The 22,018-nt window shown below is 54.0% G+C and overlaps 1 protein-coding gene across 1 annotated transcript in view; it reads right to left on the bottom strand.

Annotated features, from left to right (window-relative positions):
• Window positions 1-507: 507 nt before the first annotated feature.
• CERS4 (ceramide synthase 4) overlaps window positions 508-22,018 on the bottom strand; it is a 56,101-nt gene continuing 34,590 nt past the window's right edge. The window contains exons 3-12 of the mRNA XM_025367042.1: window positions 11,982-12,155; window positions 8,849-8,966; window positions 7,409-7,527; window positions 7,261-7,318; window positions 6,828-6,878; window positions 6,383-6,475; window positions 6,016-6,144; window positions 5,108-5,214; window positions 1,083-1,239; window positions 508-997 (exon numbers count right to left, since the gene is read on the bottom strand). Of these exons, the coding sequence (XP_025222827.1) occupies window positions 818-997; window positions 1,083-1,239; window positions 5,108-5,214; window positions 6,016-6,144; window positions 6,383-6,475; window positions 6,828-6,878; window positions 7,261-7,318; window positions 7,409-7,527; window positions 8,849-8,966; window positions 11,982-12,154 (1,185 nt within the window). The 5' untranslated portion in view covers window position 12,155 and the 3' untranslated portion in view covers window positions 508-817. The remainder of the gene's footprint in view (window positions 998-1,082; window positions 1,240-5,107; window positions 5,215-6,015; window positions 6,145-6,382; window positions 6,476-6,827; window positions 6,879-7,260; window positions 7,319-7,408; window positions 7,528-8,848; window positions 8,967-11,981; window positions 12,156-22,018) is intronic.

Raw genomic sequence — 22,018 nt, 5'->3', positions numbered from 1 at the left:
CCTGGCCTCCGTTTCTTTATTTTTGGAGCTCTTGAAGAGACAGTGACCTCCCCCAGGCTAACCCTTGGGAAGCCTGTGGGATTTTACCCCACTCCCTCCACTATCCCAAGGGAGGCTCCAGGGACCACGAAGATGGGAAATCTACTGGACTGAAGGACTTCGGAGACAGGCCTGGTCCACGACCTCCATGTGAGCTTGGGCAAAGGACGTGACCTTTCAGAGCTAGTCTGTAAGTCTTTGAGGGACTGACCAAGGGTACCCTAAGGGTGGAGGGAGGGGCTTGTTTAAGAGTCACTGGCTGGCGAGTCAGGGGCTCATCTGGGAACAGCATGGGGAGGGGGTGGTCTCTGGGCTCTGTTCCTATCTGGGGCCCCTGGGGCCCTGCATCCTTGGGTGGCAGTGAGTCTCCCGTCAGTGGGGTATGTAAGTACAGAGGCCTGGCTCCCTCGGGAGTCTCTGGGGATGAAGAAGGAGTTTTGATAGGGACCCAAGTTCTCAGGCAGAAAATTTGGCTCTGTTTATATTTTAATCGGACCCTTTTCAGGCTGGGGCTCCCCCTAGTCCCCAGGCTACAGCCTGGAGGTGTCTCTGGCCAGCCACAACGTCCAGCTGCTGGCTCTCGACTCTGTCCATTTGCCCAGAGGGAAGAAGGGCGGGTGGGCAGAAGGAAGGGGCTGGAGACAGATCATCAACCCTCCCGGCCCACCCCGGGTGGGGCCCTCCCTGTCTCCGGAAAGGTGGCCCAGGGCCGCCAGTCCAGTCACCCCAGAAATATCCAAGGCGTTGGGGGCAGCCCTTTACGGCCAGCCCTGCCTGGCTATGTGGCTGTTGTGTGCCTAGTTAGACGCCCGGCCACCCGGCTCCGAAGGCCATCAGTGGGGGCTGGCCTCGGCCCTGGAGCTGCCCCGTTCTTTAGCTGCAGAGGTTCCTGGGCTCCCGCCGCCTCCTCCTCACTGGAGTCTGATTCTTCCACATCACTACGAATGTCCTTCTCCATCTGGGGAACAGAGAGAGGGATGGAGCTGGGAGCAAGGAGGTAGGAGGAGCTTGGGGCTGGGGCCCCCGGGGAGGTCCAGCCATACCTGACCCTTCTTTATGAAGCTACAGAGCATGCGCAGAATGAGGCAAGACCAGAACACGTGCAGCAGCTGCAGCAACATCAGAAGCCCGTTGCAGAAGTAGTAGCCGAAGAAAGGGCCCCTGTTGCCGAGGGACTCGTAGTATGTGGTGTAAAGGATCCTACAGCGGGAGGGAGAGGAGGAGGCCGGGGCTTGACCAGCTGCTGTAGCCCCTAGTCCTAGGAATTTCTAACTGGCATGGCCTTCCCTGCTCCATAACCTTCTATGGCTCCCTAGTGCCCCCCACCCCATCATACCTACACTTTTTTTTTTTTTTTGAGACGGAGTCTTGCTCTGTCGCCCAGGCTGGAGTGCAGTGGCACGATCTGGACTCACTGCAAGCTCCACTTCCTGGGTTCACGCCATTCTCCCGCCCCAACCTCCCGAGTAGCTGGGACTACAGGAACCCGCCACCACGCCCGTCTAATTTTTTTGTATTTTTAGTAGAGACGGGGTTTCACTGTGTTAGCCAGGATGGTCTCGATCTCCTGACCTCGTGATCCGCCCGCCTCGGCCTCCCAAAGTGCTGGGATTACAGGCGTGAGCCACCGCGCCCGGCCCATACCTACACTCGAGCTGGGTACGCGAGGCCCCCTCTCGCTTGTACTAAATGAGCAGAACACACATACGCTCCCTGACTGGCCATTCATGAACCCCACCCAGGCGGGTACTTATGATCCCAGCTGCTTTCCTGGGTGGGACTCTGACACCTTCTCTCTACTCCTCAGACCCCCATCACCTCCCCCTCATCAGCAGGTGACCGCCTACTCACCTCAGAGGGGAGGGGCTTCATGTCTCAGGAAGGCAAGCGGTGGGGACTCATCTCCCAAGGAGTATAAAAAGGGAGGGGCCTCACCTCCAGGAAGGCAGAGAGGGTGGGGCCTCATCTCCCAGGGAGCCAGACAGGGGCGGGGCTTTGTCTCCCAGGGAGGCTGGGAGGGGTGGGGCGGGGCTTCATTTTCACTGTGCAACCCAAGCCAGTAGGAAAGAATGTTCCCCAGCACGCCTCCTGCCCTCAAACTCCTCCTTGCTTGTTGCCTGGGACACTGTGCTGGAGCCCAACTCCCACCACACCCTCTCTCTTCTCAAACTCAGCTCTGGTTCTTTTGTTGTTTTGAGGCGGAGTCTCACTCTGTCCCCCAAGGCTGGAGTGCAGTGGCACCATCTCAGCTCACTGCAACCTCCGCTTCCCGGGTTCCAGCGATTCTCCTGCCTCAGCCGCTCAAGTAGCTGGGATTATAGGCGCCTGCCACCACGCCCGGGTAATTTTTGTATTTTTAATAGGTTGTTTTTGCCATGTTGGCCAGGCTGGTCTCGAACTTCTGACCTCAAGTGATCTGTCCGTCTCTGCCTCCCAAAGTGCTGGGATTAGAGGTGTGAGCCACCGCACCTGGTCTTCCTGCTGGTTCTTTATCATCAGTGCCAACCCCGCTGTTATTCCACACAAGAGAGGAAAAACTAAAAAACTCACTCTTGACTACTCTGTCCCTCTGGGTACCAACTTTTTTCTTTTCCCTGTAGGCTTATTTCTTTTTCTTTGGAACTCCTTCAAAGTACTGGCTGGGCTGGGTACGGTGGCTAATGCCTAAAATCGCAGCACTTTGGAGGTGGAGGTGGGTGGATCACGAGGTCAGGAGTTCGAGCCCAGCCTGGCCAAGATGGTGATACCCCTATCTCTAAAACAAAACAAAAACCAAAGAAACAAAAAAAAAATTAGCCAAGTGTGGTGGTGCCTGCCTGTAATTCCAGCTACTCAGGAGGCTGAGGCAGGAGAATCGCTTGAACCCGGGAGGCAGAGGTGGTGGTGAGCCGAGATCACACCATTGCATTCCAGTCTGGGTGACAGAGCCAGACTCCATCGCAGCAAAAAAAAAAAAAAAAAAAAGTACTGGCTGTAGCTGCTGTGTTTCTCCTACCCCGTAATCAGCTGTAGGGTTACCAGCGAGCTTGCCTTCCTCACTCCACAGTGTTCAGCCCTGCACCGCCACCAACCAGTACAACAGGTTGCCAGCGGCCTTCCCTCCTCCCTGGGCCCCTTCCCTCTCTGGCTCCCCCCACCCCACTATCTCCCCATCTCACAGTCACTTCTGCCTAATCTCCTCAGGCCTTGAACCCAAGACAGGTGGGAGCCATGGAGGGTTGTAGCCAGAGGAGGGATGTGATCTGACTCATAAGCTCCATGGGCCCTGTTCTTCCTCTCGACCTGCAAACATCAGGGAGCCCGAGGACTGAGCCTCTCTGTCCACACCTGGTCCCTAGGTGATGCTATCCAGGCTGCTGGCTGAAAATACCAGCCATGGACTGGCAACTCCTACATTACCTTTCCCCAGAAGCCCGGACTGGCATGCCCACTGCCTTCTCCATGTCTCCTCTGAGGCCACAGACCCCTCAAACCCAGCAGGGCTGAGCTCCTGCTGCCTCAAGCAGTTCCTTCTGTGACTGTTCCTATCTCCTGATCCCAGAGGCATCCCCTTGAGTCTGCTCACTTATCTCGCCTACCCTGGGTCCTCTCGCTCCTGTCCACACATCCCATGTTTCCCCTGCAGCTGCTAGAGGGCATCCAGAACACCTAGGTGAGATCGAATCCCTCCTCTGCTTATAACCTCCGTGACTCCCATCTCCCTCGGGGTCAAAGCCAAAGTCTTCCCCACAGCCCTCAAGGACCTGCACGGCCTACTCCATTCCCTCCCTGCCCTCCCCCTCATCCACTCTGCTCCAGCCACACAGGCCTCCTTGCTGCTGTTCCTCTAACCTGCCAGGCATGGTCTTGCCTCAGGGCATTTGCACATGCTGTTCTGACTGGCACCGTCTTCCCCTCTGATCAACGTGGTTCTGTCCCTTACCTCCCTCCCACCTCTCTATACGAACGCTGCCAGCCAGGCATTCCCTGCCACTCTAATTCCAACTACCCACCCCTCCCATACTTCCTGCTCCCTTCCTGATATATATATATATTTTTAAATTTATGTAGTGATGGAGTCTTGCTCTGTCACCCAGGCTTGAGTGCAGTGGTGTGATCTCGGCTCACTGCAACCTCCGCCTCCTGGGTTCAAGTGATTCTCCTGCCTCAGCCTCCTGAGTAGCTGGGATTACAGGTGCCTGCCACCACGCCCAGTATTAACTTGTGTTTTTAGTGGAGATGGGGTTTCTCTATGTTGGCCAGGGTGGTCTCGAACTCCTGACCTCAGGTGATCCAGCCACCTCAGACTCCCAAAGTGCTGCGATTGCAGGTGTGAGCCATCACACCTGGCCAATTTTATTTTTTTTTAAGACGAAGTCTCCCTCTGTCACCCAGGCTGGAGTGTAGTGGTACAATCTCAATCCACTGTAGCCTCTGCCTCCTGGGTTTAAGTGATCCTCCTGCCTCAGCCTCCTGAGTAGCTGGGATTACAGGCATGCACCATCACGTTTGGCTAATTTTTGTATTTTTAGTAGAGAAAGGGTTTCATCATGTTGGCCAGGCTGGTCTTGAACTCCTGACCTCAAGTGATCTGGCCGCCTCAGCCTCCCAAAGTGCTGGGATTACAGGTGTGAGCTACCACGCCAGGCCCTCCAACTTTATTTTCTTGTTAGTAAATCTCTCCTTTGCATGCTGTGTAGTTCACCTGGCTGCCTCATTTACCATCCACTCCACCCATGAAGTGTCTGCTCACGAGGGCAGGGATCTTGGAACTGTGGCCTCTGCTGTGTTCCCAGCACACTCAAGAGACCCCATAAATATTTGCTGGGCAGACTTTGGTGCGCTGGCAACCCTGACCCCTCCTCCCACTCCATGGTCCAGGCACGATGAGTAATTCTAATTCTCTGTCTCACCTCTGCACCTTTGCATATGCTGTGCCCTGTGCCTGGCATGCCCTTCCCTGCCTTCTCCTGGAACTCTCCCAGCCGAGATCCCCGGCTCCTTAGGGCAGGTTACCAATGGTGAGGCAGTCCTGGAATCTCAGACATGCCCTCCCACCTCCCTGACCCCCATGGGAGGGCTGACTCACTGGGTAGGGAAGAGGACCAGTCGGGTGTAGAAGAAGACCAAGGAGAAGATGAGGAAGAGAGCGTCACACACGTGCTGATACTGCGTGTAGTTGACCATCTTACAGGCCTGAGAAGGGCAGCACGGAGAAATGGGCTCAGGACCAGGAGCCTGGCCTCAAGGAGAAGGTGCTATGGGATGGGAACAGGTGAGTTGGGGTGGGGCCTTGATTCCAGGAACTACCTACATTTCCAGGAACGGTAAAGAGTGTGAATATAGGCCGGGCACGGTGGCTCACGCCTGTAATCCCAGCACTTTGGGAGGCCGAGGCGGTGGATCACCTGAGGTCAAGAGTTCGAGACCAGCCTGGCCAACATGGTGAAATCCCATCTCTACTAAAAATACAAAAATTAGCTGGGCGTGGTGGCGGGCACCTGTAATCCCAGCTACTTGGGAAGCTGAGGCAGGAGGATCGCTTGAACCTGGGAGGCAGAGGTTGTAGTGAGCAGAGATTGCACCATTGCACTCCAGTCTGGGAGAGAGCACAAGACTCCATCTCAAAAAAAAAAAAAGTGAATACATGCATGCATGCACATGTCTATAGCTGTATCCTCCAAGAAGGGAGGCTGAGAGGGGCGGGGCTTTATCTCCCAGGAAGACAGAGGGGGCAGGACCTCATCTCCCAAGGAAGCTGAGAAGGTGGGGGGGGCGCCTCTGCCCAAGGAAGCTAGGAGGGGTGGGGCTTCATCACCCGGGAAGATAGAGGGGGGGGGGTCTTATGAGTCTGGAAGACAGAGGGGACAGGGCCTTATTACCCGAGGAGGCCAGGAGGGTGGGCTCCATTTCCCAGGAAGGTTGGGAGGAATGGGACCTCATCTCTAGGGGCACCTGGGAGGGCTGGGTACGGCAGCTGGGAAGGGCCAGGCCCACCTCCAGCAGGTAGTCGGCGGAATCGTGTAACAGCAGCACCAGAGAGCCGATGCGCAGCAGGTTGGCGCTGTAGGAGAAGGTCATCAGGATGACCACCACGAAGTGATGTATCACCTGCTCCTTGAAATCCTGCAGGAGACAGTGGGTCCCAGTGGGGATGAGGCTTGATGCTGGAAGGTGCCCCACCCTGTGGGCCAAGAAGTGCATCCTTTCAAGGGGTTTGTGTGGCTTCTGGGCCCATGGCCTCTATACCTCCTGCAAGAGGCACCAGGGAGCTCTCAAGGTACGGCTGTGAGGCTGCCCTACCACCCCGCACCCCAGCTCCCTGTCCAGAGACGGGGTCTTCCAGACTCTTGTGTGGCCTCACCTTGCGCTTGACATCAAAGGGCAGCCTGATTAGCAGTGAGAGGTAGAAAGCCAGCTCCAAGAGGTACCACCAGTACAGGGATGGCTTCAGGGTCTACAGCAGGGCAGGACAAGGTTAGCTATGGGGAGTGAAGGCTCCAGTCGGGCATGGGTATGGCTCAGGGCCCACTCCCTTTGCTCAAAACCAGGATACTTGAATCCCAATAAGTGAGTTCCCCATCCCTGGAGGTAATCAAGGGCAGTGGTTTGGTGGAAGCACCTGCTTGGCGTTTCCTAGCCCCTCTCTATTCCCCAGAGGAATCAAAGACACAGAGTAGGACTCGGTGGGGAATGATAATGGTGTCAGGGCTCGGGTCCCATGTCCATGGCTGCAGCAACTGTCATCATCACCCTGGCCTTCAAGCATTTGCGTGCGCGCGCGCACACACACACACTCTGCCACTCACCTGGTTTGGGTAATTTTCCCAGCACATTACTGGGGCCCACAGCCACGATTCCTGCGGGGAAACGGGTGTCAGGCTGTGCGGAGGTGAGAATCCAGCTTCCCACCCTGGGTCTGTGGCCTCTTTGGGGCTCTTTCCACGGTCTCATAGATGCTGCCTTCACCCAGCCCTGCTTTTTCCTGCCTCTCAATTTCCACTGGGGAGCTCATTCACTGCAGAACCCGAAATGTCTGGTGCATGGCAGATCCTAAGTACCTGTTGCGTGAATTCACCAGCACCTGGCCAAGCTCGCTGTCTCCTCAGCTGCATGTTTTCCTCTCTGGCTGCACCCCTCCACACACTCCCTCCCACCAGATTCGGGCCTGGGGCATAGGAGGCATTTCTGGGACAGGAGGACGGGGCAGGCGAGCAGTCAGCCACACTCAGGTACACTCACGTGGTACAGGACCGAGACACCACCCACGAAGGAGGACAGGTAGAAAAGAAATCTCCAGCTGTGGATGGGGAGGGAGCTGTGAAAACAGGAGACACCCCCCTGCTGCCTTGCACCCCAGAAGTCCCATCCAGCCCCATCCTGGGCTTACCTGGCCTCACAGAACTTCTTGGTCAGCTGCGGTCGATCCTGCTTCCGGCGTCTCCGGAACCATCGCTGGGTCTGCCGCAGTGTGAGGCCACACCGGGCGGCCAGGAGGGACAGCTGGGGCTGGGGGAGGGTGATGGGGACAAGGGTCACAGATGAGTCCTCATTTCCCAGGGAGGCTAGCGGGGCGGGGTTCATTTCCCAAGGAATCCGGGATGAAGAGTGGAAAGTGGGGGCTTCCCTCATGTCCCCAGACAGGACTTGGCTCTGCCGTCTCCTCCACTGCAGCCCCACGTCTTGCCTACAAGGTGACCGTGTCTATATGGAGAGGCAGTGTTGGGGGTCGTAGTGTTGGGGGTCCCAGCGTGGGGGCCTGCAGTATACTTGGGCCTTCACAGAAGCAAATCCTGTTCATAGGGCAGGCAGGTCGCTGATGGGGATGGGATTAAGAGAGATGCTGGTGTGCATCCTCCTCTACCCCCAGCTAGGCTTCCCTGCGTCCCTCCAGAAGGGTCAGTTCTCACCTCCAACCTAGGCAGGCAGTTGAGACCTTGCCCCAGCCCCAAGCCCTACATGAAGAGGGAAATTGACAAGTCGAGGGGGAGTCACGTGGCTTCTAGCTCTGGAAACCGCCCTGTTGCCCCCAGGGCATGTGGTTTTTACCATTCCCCACCCCACTCGGGATGCATCCACGTCTCCACAGTGCAGAGCCTGTCCGGCGGGCAGCCACACCAGAGACGGGAATGGAGGGAGGGTCACAGGATTGCTTCTGTTACTCCATCTCCTACCAGCTCAGATCTTCCATTCCTTCCCCAGAATAGGAGAGCGTGCAACTACTTTCACTGTCCTACAATCTGTCCATTGTGCAACTGTGCCCACTGAGGCCCAGGAAGGCTGGGAGGGGGTGGGTCCTCATTTCCCAGGGAGGCTGGAAGGGGCGGGGCTCCATCGCCCAGGAAGGCTGGGAGGGGTGGGTTCTCATTTCCCAGGGAGGCTGGAGGGGCAGGCCTCCATCTTCCAGTGAGGCTGGGAGGGGCGGGGCCTCCATCTTCCAGGGAGGCTGGAAGGAGCGGGGCCCCACCTTCCAGGGAGGTTGGAGGGGTGGGGCCCATTTCCCTGGGAGGCTGGAGGGGCGGGGCTCTATCTCCCAGGGATGCTGGGAGGGGGTGGGTCCTCATTTCCCAGGGAGGCTGGGAGGGGCGGGGCCCCATCTCCCAGGGAGGCTGGAGGGGGTGGGTCCTCATTTCCCAGGGAGGCTAGCGGGGCAGGGCTCATTTCCCAAGGAATCGGGGATGAAGAGTGGAAAGTGGGGGCATTGCGGGGATGTTTGAAGCCACCTTGTCTTCTCCTGCCTCAACAACTGGGCCACACACCACCCGCAGGCCCCACCCCCAGGGCAGTAGTGCCGGTCGCAGGGCACGGGTGGGGGTGGGAGGGCTCTCACCTCCTTGGGCCTGTGCCCTTCGGTGAGGAAGTGTTTCTCCAGCGTGGCATTGGGCTTCACCTGCCTCCTGGTCTGATCCCTCACACCCAGCCACCGGCTCAGGGGCAGGCCGATGAATCTGGTGCAAGGGAGACAGAGCCCATCGGCCCAGGTGAAGAGACGGGACTGCCTGCGTGTGCGGGGGCAGACATGCTATTGGTGGGTAAACCAAGTCTCAGAGGGGCACAGTTACAGGCACAGAGGGCACAGCTGGCATATGGCAGGGTGTGTAAGACTTGGGGTCGGTCTTCTCCATCTGCTCAGAGGATTTGGAGGCCCAGAGTCAGAAAGGCTCGTGAGGCAGGACTCGATTTTCCACTTATTCCTGGCCTCATCCCCTGGGGCCCTGGAGGGGTAGCCTGGCTGCTGCGTTAGACCAAACATAAGAAAGGCAGCTGGCTCACGTGAGGTCAGAAGTTCGAGACCAGTCTAACCGATATGGTGAAACCTTGTCTCTACTAAAAATACAAAATCATGTGGGTGTGGTGGCGTATGCCTGTAATCCCAGCTACGCGGGAGGCTGAGGCAGGAGAATTAATTGAACCTGGAGATGGAGGTTGCAGTGAGCCAGGATGGCGTCACATCCTAGGCGACAGAGCGAGTCTCCATCTCAAAAAAAAAAAAAGGCACTTGGACCTGTGATGTGTCTGCTGGGTGAGGGTGTGCAGACCAGCTCTTGGGGGTACACAGGTAGCCTTGCCCAATCCCAAACCAGGGATAAGAGTCTCTTCACTGCCTGTCTCACTGTGGCCTGGGTCCTGGCCTGACCCCCCGCCAGGCTAAGGGCTCCCCACGGGCAGGGGCTGTTCCCACTCCAAGCCCCTCCTCCCAGCATCCCCCTTCCAGGGTAAAGACTTGGAGATCAGGGACCCTGGTCATCCAACATATTGCCCACAAGAGGGCGCGCCAACACCACAGATGGGGACCAAATTTTATATCCACCATCCATCCCAACATCATCCCTCATTTGGGGAAAGGCTCAGAGCAGCCTAGCAAGGAACTCATTGCGGACTAAATCATGATGCGGAGAGAAAGGGTAGATACTTAATGAGCACTTATTATCTGCTAAGCATGGGGCCAAGTCCATGTTATACACTGGTTCACCTAACCCTAACTTAGTCCCCATTGTCATAATGGGTAAACTGAGGCTCAGAGACATGCCCGAGGTGACACTGTAGGCAGGCGAAAGACCTGAAATTTGAACTCAGGATTCTGGTTTTTCTTTTAAGAGGCAGGGTCTCCTTTTGGAGGTGGAGGGTGGGAGGATCGCTTGAACTCAGGAGTTCAAGACCAGCCTGGGCAACATGCTGAGACCTCGTCTCTACTAACAATAAAAAAGCTGAGTTGTGGTGTCACTCACCTGTAATCCCAGCACTTTGGGAGGCCAAGGCAGGCGGATCACCTGATGTCAGGAGTTTGAAACCACCCTGGCCAACATGGCAAAACCCCGTTTCTACTAAAAATACAAAAATTAGGTATGGTGGCACATGCCTGTAATCCCAGTTACTTGTGAGGTTGAGGTCAGAGAATCGCTTGAACCCGGGAGGCAGAGGTTGCAGTGAACTGAGATCGTGCCACTGCACTCCAGCCAAGGTGAAAGAGCTCTGTCTCAAAAAAAATTAGCCAGGCGTGGTGGCACATGCCTGTAGTCCCAGCTACTGGTGGGGCTGAGGCTTTTTTTTTTTTGAGATGGAGTTTCGCTCTTGTTGCCCAGGCTGGAGTGCAGTGGCATGAATGATCTTGGCTCAATGCAACCTCTGTCTCCTAGGTTCAAGCAATCCTCCTGCCTCAGCCTCCTGGGTAGCTGGGACTACAGGCGTGCACCACCACACCCAGCTAATTTTTTGTACTTCTAGTAGAGATAGGGTTTCACCATGCTGGTTGGGCTGGTCTCGGACTCCTGACCTTGTGATCTGCCTGCTTCAGCCTCCCGAAGTGTTGGGATTATAGATGTGAGCCACTGTACCCAGCCTAATTTTTGTTTTTTTTTTTTTTTTGAGACGGAGTCTTGCTCTGTCACCCAGGCTGGAGTGCAGTGGCCGGATCTCAGTTCCCTGCAAGCTCTGCTTCCCGGGTTTACGCCATTCTCCTGCCTCAGCCTCCAGGGTAGTTGGGACTACAGGCGCCTGCCACCTTGCCCGGCTAGTTTTTTGTATTTTTTAGTAGAGACGGGGTTTCACCGTGTTAGCCAGGATGGTCTCGATCTCCTGACCTTGTGATCCGCCCGTCTCGGCCTCCCAAAGTGCTGGGATTACAGGCTTGAGCCACCACGCCCGGCCTGTATTTTTTTAATAGAGACAAGGTTTCACCATGTTGCCCAGTCTGGTCTTGAACTCCTGGACTCAAGCAATCCACTCGCCTCAGCCTCCCAACTTGCTGACATTACGGGCATCAGCTACCACGCCTGGCCTAGATTCAATTTTTTTTTTTTTTTTTTAAAAAGGGTTAAAACCCCTGCATTTGAAACTGGAAAACCCTCCGCCCACCCCACTGTCCTTCACAGAGGCCCTGGGATGCCTTTGGGATGAGATAACACCCCCAGCTCACATTTGCCGTTTTTTTTTTTTTTTTTTTTTTTAAGGTGGAGTCTCACTCTGGTGCCCAGGCTGGAGTGCAGTGGCACGATCTTGGCTCACCGCAACCTCCGCCTCCCAGGTTCAGGCGATTCTCCTGCCTCAGCCTCCTGAGGAGTTGGGATTACAGGTGTGCGCCCAGCTAATTTTTGTATTTTTAGCACAGACGGGGTTTCACCATGTTGGCCAGGCTGGTCTTGAACTCCTGACTTGAAGTGATCCACCCTCCTCAGCCTCTCAAAGTGTTGGGATTACAGGCATGAGCCACGGTGCCCGGCCTCCCATCCCTGTTTTATGAAGATGCTGGCACACCTAGCCCCGAACTGCGGGCAGTGTTCCTATAAACCAGCAATCAGAGGCCAGAATTGTGGGTGGTGAGGGCAGGCTGGAGCTGGGAAAAGCACTTTGGTGCAAAGCCAGCTTCCACTCGGGACATGCTGCAATGGCAAATTGCACACAGGGCACGAGCACATACTGGCGTGACTGTGGGGGCGATGGGTTGCGGCAGGGCAGACACTCACCTCTCAAAGGCGAGGCGCATGGCCAGGAGGACCAGTGCCAGGGGCAGGGCTGCCAGCATGTCCTGGGGGTGGGGGTAGACACGGCCATCCCGGTCTTCCAGCTCTGCCCATGTGACATTGGGTGGTAACCAGAACCTGTGCTGCCAAAGCCACTCGTTGAAACTGGACAGCATTCTGTGGACACAGGTTCCAGTTAGCTGGGAGGTTTGCAAGCAGAATGGGTGGGGCAAGTGGGGCCTGAGGCTGGAGCCTCACAACTCCTACTTGGGCCGTTATCAGCGCAGCTGACAACCAGGAGGCGGGACCGGAAGATGGAACTCCCCTTGCCTGGGACTTTGGAACTATCCTCTGGCCCCAGAAGAGTGGGGCTTTAGCCACCACTCCATTCTCATCACCCCTGCCCTCACTTGCCTGGTCAGTGTTAAAGGCAGAGTTGGGCTATGTGTCCTCAGGCAAATGACTTGACCCCTCAGAACCTCAAGTTCATCTGTAAAACACAGTAGTAGCCGGGCGCAGTTGCTCACACCTGTAATCCTAGCACTTTGGGACGCCAAGGCAGGTGGATCACGAGGCCAGGAGTTCAAGACCAGCCTGACCAACGTGGCGAAACCGTCTCTACTAAAAATACAAAAATGAGCTGGGCGTGGTGGCACGCGTCTGTAATCCCAGCTACGCAGGAGGCTGAGGCAGGAGAACGGCTTGAACCCGGGAGGCGGAGGTTGCAGTGAGCCAAGATCGTGCCATTGCACTCCAGCCTGGGTGACAGAGCGAGACTCCATCTCAAAAATAAAACAGAGACAGTAATACCCAGGCTTCTCAACCTAAAGTGCTTGGCCTACTGATTTTTAACAAGAGTAATAACAACACAGCCCAAAAATAATAGTTATTATTCTGCACTTAACTGATGCCAAGATGGTAGCCAGAAGTCAAGGGAGTGGCTGCTTGGGGTCAGAAACTTGAGTGGTGGTTGGGCACCATGGCTCATGCCTGTAATCCCAGCCCTGTGGGAGGCTGAGGTGGGCAGATCCCTTGAGGTCAGGAGTTTGAGACCAGCCTGGCCAACATGGCAAAACTCCATCTTTACTAAAAATGCAAAAATTAGCCAGACATGGTGGCAGGCACCTACAATCCCAGTTACTCGGGAGGCAGAGGCAGGAGAATCGCTTGAAACTGGGAGGAGGAGGTTGCAGTGAGCCGAGATCATGACCCTGCACTCCAGCCTGGGAAACAGAGTGAGACTCTGTCTCAAAAAAAAAAAAAGAGTCCTCAAATGTCCAGGAAGGTTTCTTTGCACTGCAGGAAGCTGCCTCTGAAGCAGCCCCCAAAGATGAAGGATTTAAAGAAATCCAGAGGCCGGGCGTGGTGGCTCACTGCCTGTAATCTCAGCACTTTGGGAGGCTGAGGCAGGTGGATCACGAGGTCAGGAGTTCAAGACCAGCCTGGCCAACACGGTGAAACCCTGTCTCTATTAAAAATACAAAAGTTAGCCAGGCATGGTGGCGTGCGCTTGTAATCCCAGCTACTTGGGAGGCTGAGGCAGAGAACTGCTTGAACCCGGGAGGCGGAGGCTGCAGTGAGCTGAGATCGCGCCATGGCAGAGCAAGACTGTCTCAAAAAAAAAAAAAAACCCAGAGTTCCTTTCCTGGCCATCTTTGGGAGGTAGACTCCCCTCTAGCTGGGAATTTCAGAGGTCTCGCTTGCTATCCCAGAGCCCACAAAGCAAGTGGGTAAGAGAGCCTGTTGCATGACTGAGCTTGCCGGATAACGGAGTGGCGGTCAAGGTGGGGCAGCTCTGGCCAGCATGTCCCAGCCAGCCTGAGGAGCCCAAAGAGCTGCTCCCTTTCCTGAGATCTTGAGCCAAGGGTCCAGCCTACCACAGTGGTTCCCACTGGAAAGTTTGTTCATTCATTTATCTGTCCACCCATCCCCCTGTCCATCTATCTACCTATCCAGCCCTCTGTTCATCCATCAAAACATCTGTCCACCCATCATCCACCATCCACCCATCTGTCCACCCACCCATTCATCCATCCGTCCATCCATCCATCTCCCGCTCATTCATCCATCCACCTACCCATTCATCCATCCCTCTGTCCACCCATCCAAACATCTGTCCAACCGTCATCCACCTACCCATTCATCCATCCACCATCATCTATCCACCTACCCATTCATCCATCCACCCATCATCCATCTGTCCACCCAATTTTCCATCCACCGATCCAAAAATCTGTCCATCTACCCATCATCCATCCATCTCTCCACCCATCTAAACATCTGTCTATCCACTCCTCACTCACCTGTGTATCCTTCCACCCACCTATCCTTCTGTCCCTCTATTCTTCCATCTACCCTTCTATCCATTTCCCCTTCCATCCATCCATCCCTCCATTTATCCATCTGTCCTTGCATCTATGCGTCCGTCCGTCCGTCCACTCACCCACCCAGGCAAGAGATGTTCTCCAACTGACTTGTACGTGCCAGTTCAGGGCTGGGCCTTGGCGACACCGCAGGGGAACAATGCCAACACATTCCTGCCCAGTTCATAGACCAACAGAGAAGGCAGCCAATAAACAAGTAAACAGATTCACAAATGAATGAGATATGAAAGTGTAACAGGGCCGAGTAGAAAACAGAGTGGCATGATTTTAAATGTGATCAAGGAGAGGCTCTCTAAGGAGGCACCATCTGAGCTGGGATTTCAAGATGAAGAGGTCAGGCCAGGCGCGGTGGCTCATGCCTGTAGTCCCACACTTTGGGAGGCTGAAGCAGGTGGGTCACCTGAGGTCAGGAGTTCAAGACCAGCCTGGCCCACATGGTGAAACCTCGTCTCCATTAAAAATACAAAAATAATTAGCCAGGTATGGTGGCATGTGCCTGTAACCCCAGCTACTTGGGAGGCTGAGGCAGGAGAATCAGTTGAACCTGGGAGGCAGAGGTTGCAGGGAGTCAAGACCATGTCACTGAACTCCAGACTGGGTGACAAAGCGAGACTCCGTCTCAGAGAAAAAAAAAAAAAAACAAAACCAAAGATGAGGAGGTCAGGCCAGGCACAGTGGCTCATACCTGTAATCCCAACACTTTACGAGGTCCAGGCAGATGAATTGCTTGAGCCCAGGAGTTCAAGACCAGACTGGGCAACGTAGCGAGACTCTGTCTCTACAAAAAAAATTTAAAAAGCAGTCAGGTGTGGTGGCATGTATCTGTAGTTCTAGGTATTCAGGAGGCTGAGGTGAGAGTCCGACTCGAGCCCAGGAGTTCGAGGCTGCAGGGAGCTATAATCACACCACTATACTCGAGCCTGGAGGACAAAGCAAGACTCTACGTTTGGGAAAAACAAAACAAGAAGAGAAGGTTGTGGGTTTGCACACAAGAAAGTGGGGCTAGGGGAGAGGCTTTCTAGATAAATACACAGCAGGTGCAAGGGCTCTGAGGCAGGACCATGCCTGGCATGTCGGAGGAACAGCAAGGAGGCCCGTGTGGCTGGTACAGAGTGAGCGAGGGGGGAGAGAGGGAGGAGGGCAGGTAGGTGATGAGGGGCAGCACAGAGCCTGCAAGGCATGGGGACCACAGGGAAGAATCTGGATTATTCCCCCAACATTTTATTTTGAGATGAAGTCTCACTCTGCCGCCCAGTCTGGAGTGCAGTGGCGTGATCTCAGCTCACTGCAACCTCCACCTTGCAGGTTCAAGCAATTCTTGTGCCTCAGCCTCCCAAGTAGCTGGGATTACACCACCACACCTGGCTAATTTTTGTATTTTTAGTAGAGATGGGGTTTCGTTATGTTGGCCAGGCTGGTCTCAAACTCCTGACCTCAAGTGATCTGCCTGCCTCAGCCTCCCAAAGTGCTGGGATTACAGGCACGAGCCACCACACCCGGCCTTCCCCCAACATTTTATAACAAACATTTCAAACCTACAGAAAAGTTGAAAGAATTTTACAGTGAATACCTGTATTCCCACCACTACATTCTCCCCTTTGCATTCCGTTCTATTTATTCCATCACCCATCTGCCTCTGCCTGTCCATCCCTCTATCCACCCATCAGTCTATCTGGTTATTCCCGATGTATTTCAAAGTAGGCAGCTGACCTCAGGCCACATCACCCCTACACATGTCAGCACACAGATCATTAACTAGCGTTCAATATTTGCTTATGGGTTTTTCCTTTCAAGGTAAAATTTACCCAAGTGAAATGCAGGCTTTTCGTTTTAGACAGGGTCTCACTCTGTGACCCAGTCTGGAGTGCAGAGACCATGGCTCCCTGAAGCCTTGACCTCCTGGACTCAGGTAAGTCTTTTCATGTCAACCCCCACACAGCCAGGACCATAGGCACGCACCACCATGACTGGCTAATTTTTAAATTTTTTGTGTAAAGAGAGGGTCTCCCCATGTTGCCCAGGCTGCTCTCAAACTCCTGGCCAAGCGATCCTCCTGCCTTGGCCTCCTGAAGTGTTGGGATTACAGGCATGAGCCACTGCACCTGGCCTGCACACATCTTAAGGGTATAGTCACTGAGTTTGGACAAAACTATATACCTGGCTAATCCAATCTCCCATCACAAATATTCCCTCTAGAAACTTCCTTCACGCCTCTTCCCAGTCAACCTCCACCGCTGTCCTGTCACCCAAAGGTAACACCCATTCCATTCCAATTTTTGCTTTTTTTGTTGAGACAGGGTCTCACTCTGTGGCCCAGGCTGGAGTAGAGTGGTGCAATCATAACTTACTGCAGACTTGACCTCCCGGGCTCAAGCGATCCTCCCTGCTCAGCCTCCCAAATTGCTGGGATTATAGGTGTAAGCTACCTTGCCCTGTCCCCCACTACCTTTTCTTTTATCATCATAGCTTAGTTTTGTCAGTTCTTCATGACAGTCTTGCCATGTTACGAAATACAGGCTGCGCGCAGTGGCTCACGCCTGTAATCCCAGCACTTCAGGAGGCCAAGGTGGGTGGATCACTTGAGATCAGGAGTTTGAGACCAGCCTGGCCAGCATGGTGAAACCCCGTCTCTACTAAAAATACAAAAATTAGCCGGGCATGGTGGCAGGTGCCTGTAATCCCAGCTACTCAGGAGGCTGAGACAGGAGAATCGCTTGAACCCGGGAGGCAGAGGCTGCAGTGAGCCAAGATCACGCCACTGCACTCCAGCCTGGGTGACAGAGCAAGACTCCGTCTCAAAAATAAATAAAATAAATAAAAATAAAAATACCATAACCCCAGTGTTTAGGAGGCTGAGACAGGAGGATTGCTTGAGCCCAGGGGTTTGAGACCAGCCTGGACAACATAGTGAAACTCTGTCTCTACAAAAAATATAAAAATTAGCCGGGCATGGTGGCATGTGGCCGTAATCCCAGCTACTCATGAGGCAGAGGCAGGAGGATCGCTTAAAGCCCAGGAGTTCAGGCTGCAATGAGCTGTGATCATGCCACCGTACTCCAGCCTGAATGACAGAGTGATACCTGTCTCCAAACACAGAGTAAATAAAAAATAAAAATATACAAATAAAATAAAGACCCAGGTGCAGTGGCTCATGCCTGTAATTCCAGCACTTTGGGAGACTGAGGCAGAAGAACTGCTTGAAGACAAGAGTTCAAGACCAGCCTGGGGGGCAGCTGGTCGTAGTGGCTCACCCCTGTAATCCCAGCACTTTGGGAGGCTGAGGTGGGCAAACTGCTTTCCAGGGTGAGACTGCACCATTTTACACTCCCACCAGGTGAATGTGGGGGTTCCGCTGCCCTTGGTTCTATTTTGAATAATGCAGGGATCCTCAGGGTATTGGTTGCCATGCAGCATGTAGCATTTGGAGGCCAGAAGAGGGTACTCTGGTGTGTCCAGGTGAGATGAGGTAGAGATAAGGGGATAGATTCCAGAGACATTTTAGAGGTGGGGCCCACCAAGAGCCAAATGCGTTCCAAAGTGGAGCCAGAGAAGAGAAGGGTTGGGAGAGGAAATTGTCAAGATATTGGTCAAAGGATATGAAATTTCAGTTAGCAGGAGTAGTAAGTCCAAGAGATCTACTGTACATCATGATGATTTTAGTTAATAATGTAGTATATACTGGAAAATTGCTAAGAGACTACATTTTCTGCGGGGAGGGAATCTCACTCTGTCATCCAGTCTGGAACACAGTGGCACAATCAGCTCATTGCAGCCTCAATCTCCTGGGCTCAAGCCATCTTCCTGCCTCAGCCTCCTGAGTAGCTGGGACTACAGGCTCCAGCCACCACACCCAGCCATTTCCTGCCTTTTCTGGCTTTAGAGGCTGCCCGCATCCTCCGGCTCCTGGTCCCTTTCTCAATCTTCAGGGCCAGCAATGGCTCATTGGGTCATTCTCCCATCTCGTCATTCTGACAATGTCTCTTCTGCCTCCGTCGTCTTCATTTTAGTACCCTTGTGATGACACTGGGTTCACCCAGATAATCTCCCCTCTCAAAGTCAGCTGATTACCAATCTTAATTCCATCTTCAGCCTCACCCCACTTGGCCACTGAAGCTGTCAGCCTTCCAATCTGAAGAACTGGATGAACCAGAATGGGTGAGCTGATTTCAGGACAGGAGTCAGGCTAAGTGTCAGACAACACAAACTGTGGGTGCAGGGGTGGGCAGCTAAAATGTTCCTGTGGGCATGTGGAGGAGGCAGGAGCTACTCAGGTTTGGGGCACAGGCCTGTGGTGGGTGAGGCCTGGGTAGGATTTGTCAGTGAGTGGCTGCTGTTGAAATACATGAAGATAGATGGAATCCTCTATCTATCACCAAGGGGTCAACAAGACCCTGTTTTGGCGGGTGGGAAAAAAAAGGAAGAGAGTACACATGAAGGGGCAGGCTGAGTACCATGCCATGAGGCACCTGACATTTAAGCATCAGTGAAGTATTAGGAGCAACTGCTAGCATTGGATACTCTGGCTGGAGATGGGCACTAGAAGTCAGTGGCCCAACAAGCAGTCAAGGGTGTGTCTAGACCTAACAGCTAGTCTAGACCTACAATGAGGCCCAGGCATCCCAGAGTAGACACATCAACAGCTGAGTGGATGTGGGGACTTCAGCCCAGGTGGTTGATTTCTCAAGAAAAAGAAACCATCTTCACTAGCAGACAAGGTTGGCTTGATCCTATGTGCCCATGGGGGCTCAAGGACACATGGCCAGCTTGGCACTCCTGGTCCCAACTGTACTCAGCCTCACAGCCAGAGCCATGACCACTGCAGGGTATTTGCAATCCCCCCCACCTTTTTTTTTTTTTGAGACAGGGTCTCACTTTGTCACCCAGACTGGAGTGCAGTGGCCTGATCATAGCTCACTTCAGCCTCAAACTCCTGGGTTCAAGCCATCCTCCCACCTCAGCCTTCTGAGTCACTGGTACAGCCTTCTCAGAGACCCTGCTAACTTTCTGACAGACCCCCAGGTGCAGATGGAATGGGGCTAGGTATCCCCGGAAGGCCCAGGCATCCAGACCCCCAGCTCCATGTTTTCCCCTCACCCAAGGGTCTTGGATGCATCCTTGCACACCTTGGTGCATTCAAGTCATGATAAGCATAGGGGATGAGGGAGAACCACAGGAGCAATGGCTTCTCACAATCTCAAGCCTCACCTCTGCTGATGTGCCCAGCTTCAATGCCCACCAGTTCACTAGCTGATACTCTGCTCCCACCAGACCATATAATTTCACACATCCTAGCCTTTACAAATACTGGCCTCTGCCTAGAATACTCATTTAGTATTTGGGTGCTGAAGACACAAAATGGTGGGGAAAACAAGCAACATCTCTGCCCTGAAGGGCTTAAACACTTTCTCTGTTTGGCAAACTCGTATGCATCCTTCAAAACCCAGCTCAGTTGTCACCTCCTCCTGAAAGCAGCCCCTGATTGCCTTGCTTTGGATCCTGTTAAAGCACCCTCTCCCAATCCCGTCTTATTCACTGTGATGTCAGGAGCTGGCCAGTGTTTTTGCAGGGAGGGTTGGAGAAGGAAGCATAACCAGTTCTAAACTCCACTGTCCTCTGCTGAATCATGCCCATCCCTTCCTCAGTGGAACAGAAAGGGGAACAGATGCATTTTCTAAACCTTCTAAACCAGGGAGCTCTCCAAGGAATCTTCAGACCTGATATGCCCTGATTGCAGAGGTCTGGCCCCAGTGGTCCTACTCTCTCACTAACCTCACCAACCTGTCTCTGTCTGTTCCCTTCCTCCTTCTCCCTCTTAAAGCATAAATAAGAGATGCTGTGGTTTGAGAAAAGAACAGAGTCTGGAGCCCAGCAGACTGGAGTCCTGGCTGCAATGCTTCAAAGCCCCGGGAGCCTCGATTTCGTCACCTGTTGGTGGGACAAGTGCCCTCCCTGAAGGGTGGTTAAGCAGCTCAGAGACCTTGCACCTGGGGCATTGAGGCAGAGTCTGGCATATGGGAGGGTCTCAGGTATGGCTGTAACCAGGCACCTCAGGCCAGCAAGGTTCAACTTCTCCTCCTGAGGGAAGGGAGGAAATGAGGCTGAGGGATGTGTTCCTCAATTTCTAGCTTTTCTCTTTTCGATCCAGTTCTTCTGTTCATTCCCTGTCATCCTCTGTCTTCCTGGGCCTCAATTGTCCCATCTGAAAAATGGGTACAGCTAGATTCCCTCTTTGTTCTATCAGGCTATTGTGAGGCTCAGGGCAGGTGGGCAGTTTATAAACACTCCATGCTGATATTACAACGGATCTGATTCCTGATTCCTGCCTCACCCGTTTACCAGCCATGGAACATGGCCTGTCTGTGCCTCAGTTTCATCTGTAAAATGGAACAATCGTCCTTCTTCCACATGGACTGGTTGCGAATGGCACCTGAGGTGGAATGAGCACCTAGGAAAATTTAGAGGACCGGGTGCAGTGGCTCACACCCAGCACTTTGAGAGGCCGAAGTGGGAGGACTGCCTAAGGTCAGGAGCTGGAGACCAGCCAGGGCAACATAGCGAGATCCCATCTTTACAAAAAATTTAAAAATTAGGTGGGCATAGTGGCACACACCTGTAATCCCGGCTACTCAGGAGGCTGAGGTGAGAGGACTGGTTGAGCCCACGAGTTTGAGGCTGCAGGGAGCTGTGATCACACCACTGCACTCTAGCTTGGCCGACAGAGCAGATCCTGTTTTGGAAAAAAACAAACTCAAAAAAACAGCTTAGAGACCGTGATGGTTACCAGTAGACAGGAGGCAGGGGCAGGATGGGGAGTCGTCTGCAAGGAAGGCGTGCTGGCCTGTGGAGGCTTCTAGATGGTTCTTCCAAGCCCTTAGAACGGTTTCCAGCATCTGAGGTGTCTAAGGCTGCTGGAAGCTTTCCTTTCTTCTGCCACCTTCCCTTAAATCTGCAGCTGATGTGTTTGGGCTGGGCTGCACGACAGCAGCTTCGGGGTCATCTGCAGAGCCACCGCGTGGGTGGCAGGGCCAGTGTGACCGGCCCGAGTCTCTCTTCTCCCCTCACCCCACCCGCCCCCAAGCCTGGCTGCTGTTTGAAACCTCCCTGGCCCCACTCCCAGCTCTGCCCCTGCCACCTGGGAACCAAACTGATAATCCTTCTTAGTGGCTAAAAATAGCCCTGGATTGGGGGACAGAAAGAGAATGGGGCTTTGTACTGACACGGGAGGTGGGTTGGGGGGAATGAGCACAGGATCCCGGCCCCCCTCCAGGGGTCTGAGTGAGAAGAACTGGTCCCCACGGCTTCCCAGAATCCCCAAGGACTCCGGCACTGCTCAGCAGATCAGAGCTATGCACATAGGTTTGTTTTGTTTTGCTTTCAATCTAGCTGGAAATACAGGACTATGTCCCGGGTTGTGAAAAAGGCAATTAATTCAGACCCCAGATGTCTGGGCCTCCCAGAGATGAAAACACACACACACACACCACACACACACACACACCACACACACACACCACACACACACACCACACACACACACACACCACACACACACACCACACACACACCACACACACACCACACACACACACACACGCACACACCACACACACACACCACACACACACACACACACCACACACCACACACCACACAACA

This window comes from Theropithecus gelada, chromosome 19 (assembly GCF_003255815.1).
Source record: "Theropithecus gelada isolate Dixy chromosome 19, Tgel_1.0, whole genome shotgun sequence".
Lineage (NCBI taxonomy): Eukaryota > Metazoa > Chordata > Mammalia > Primates > Cercopithecidae > Theropithecus > Theropithecus gelada.
The sequence above is the reverse complement of the archived record's forward strand: the minus strand, read 5'-3'. Positions and strand labels throughout refer to the sequence as shown.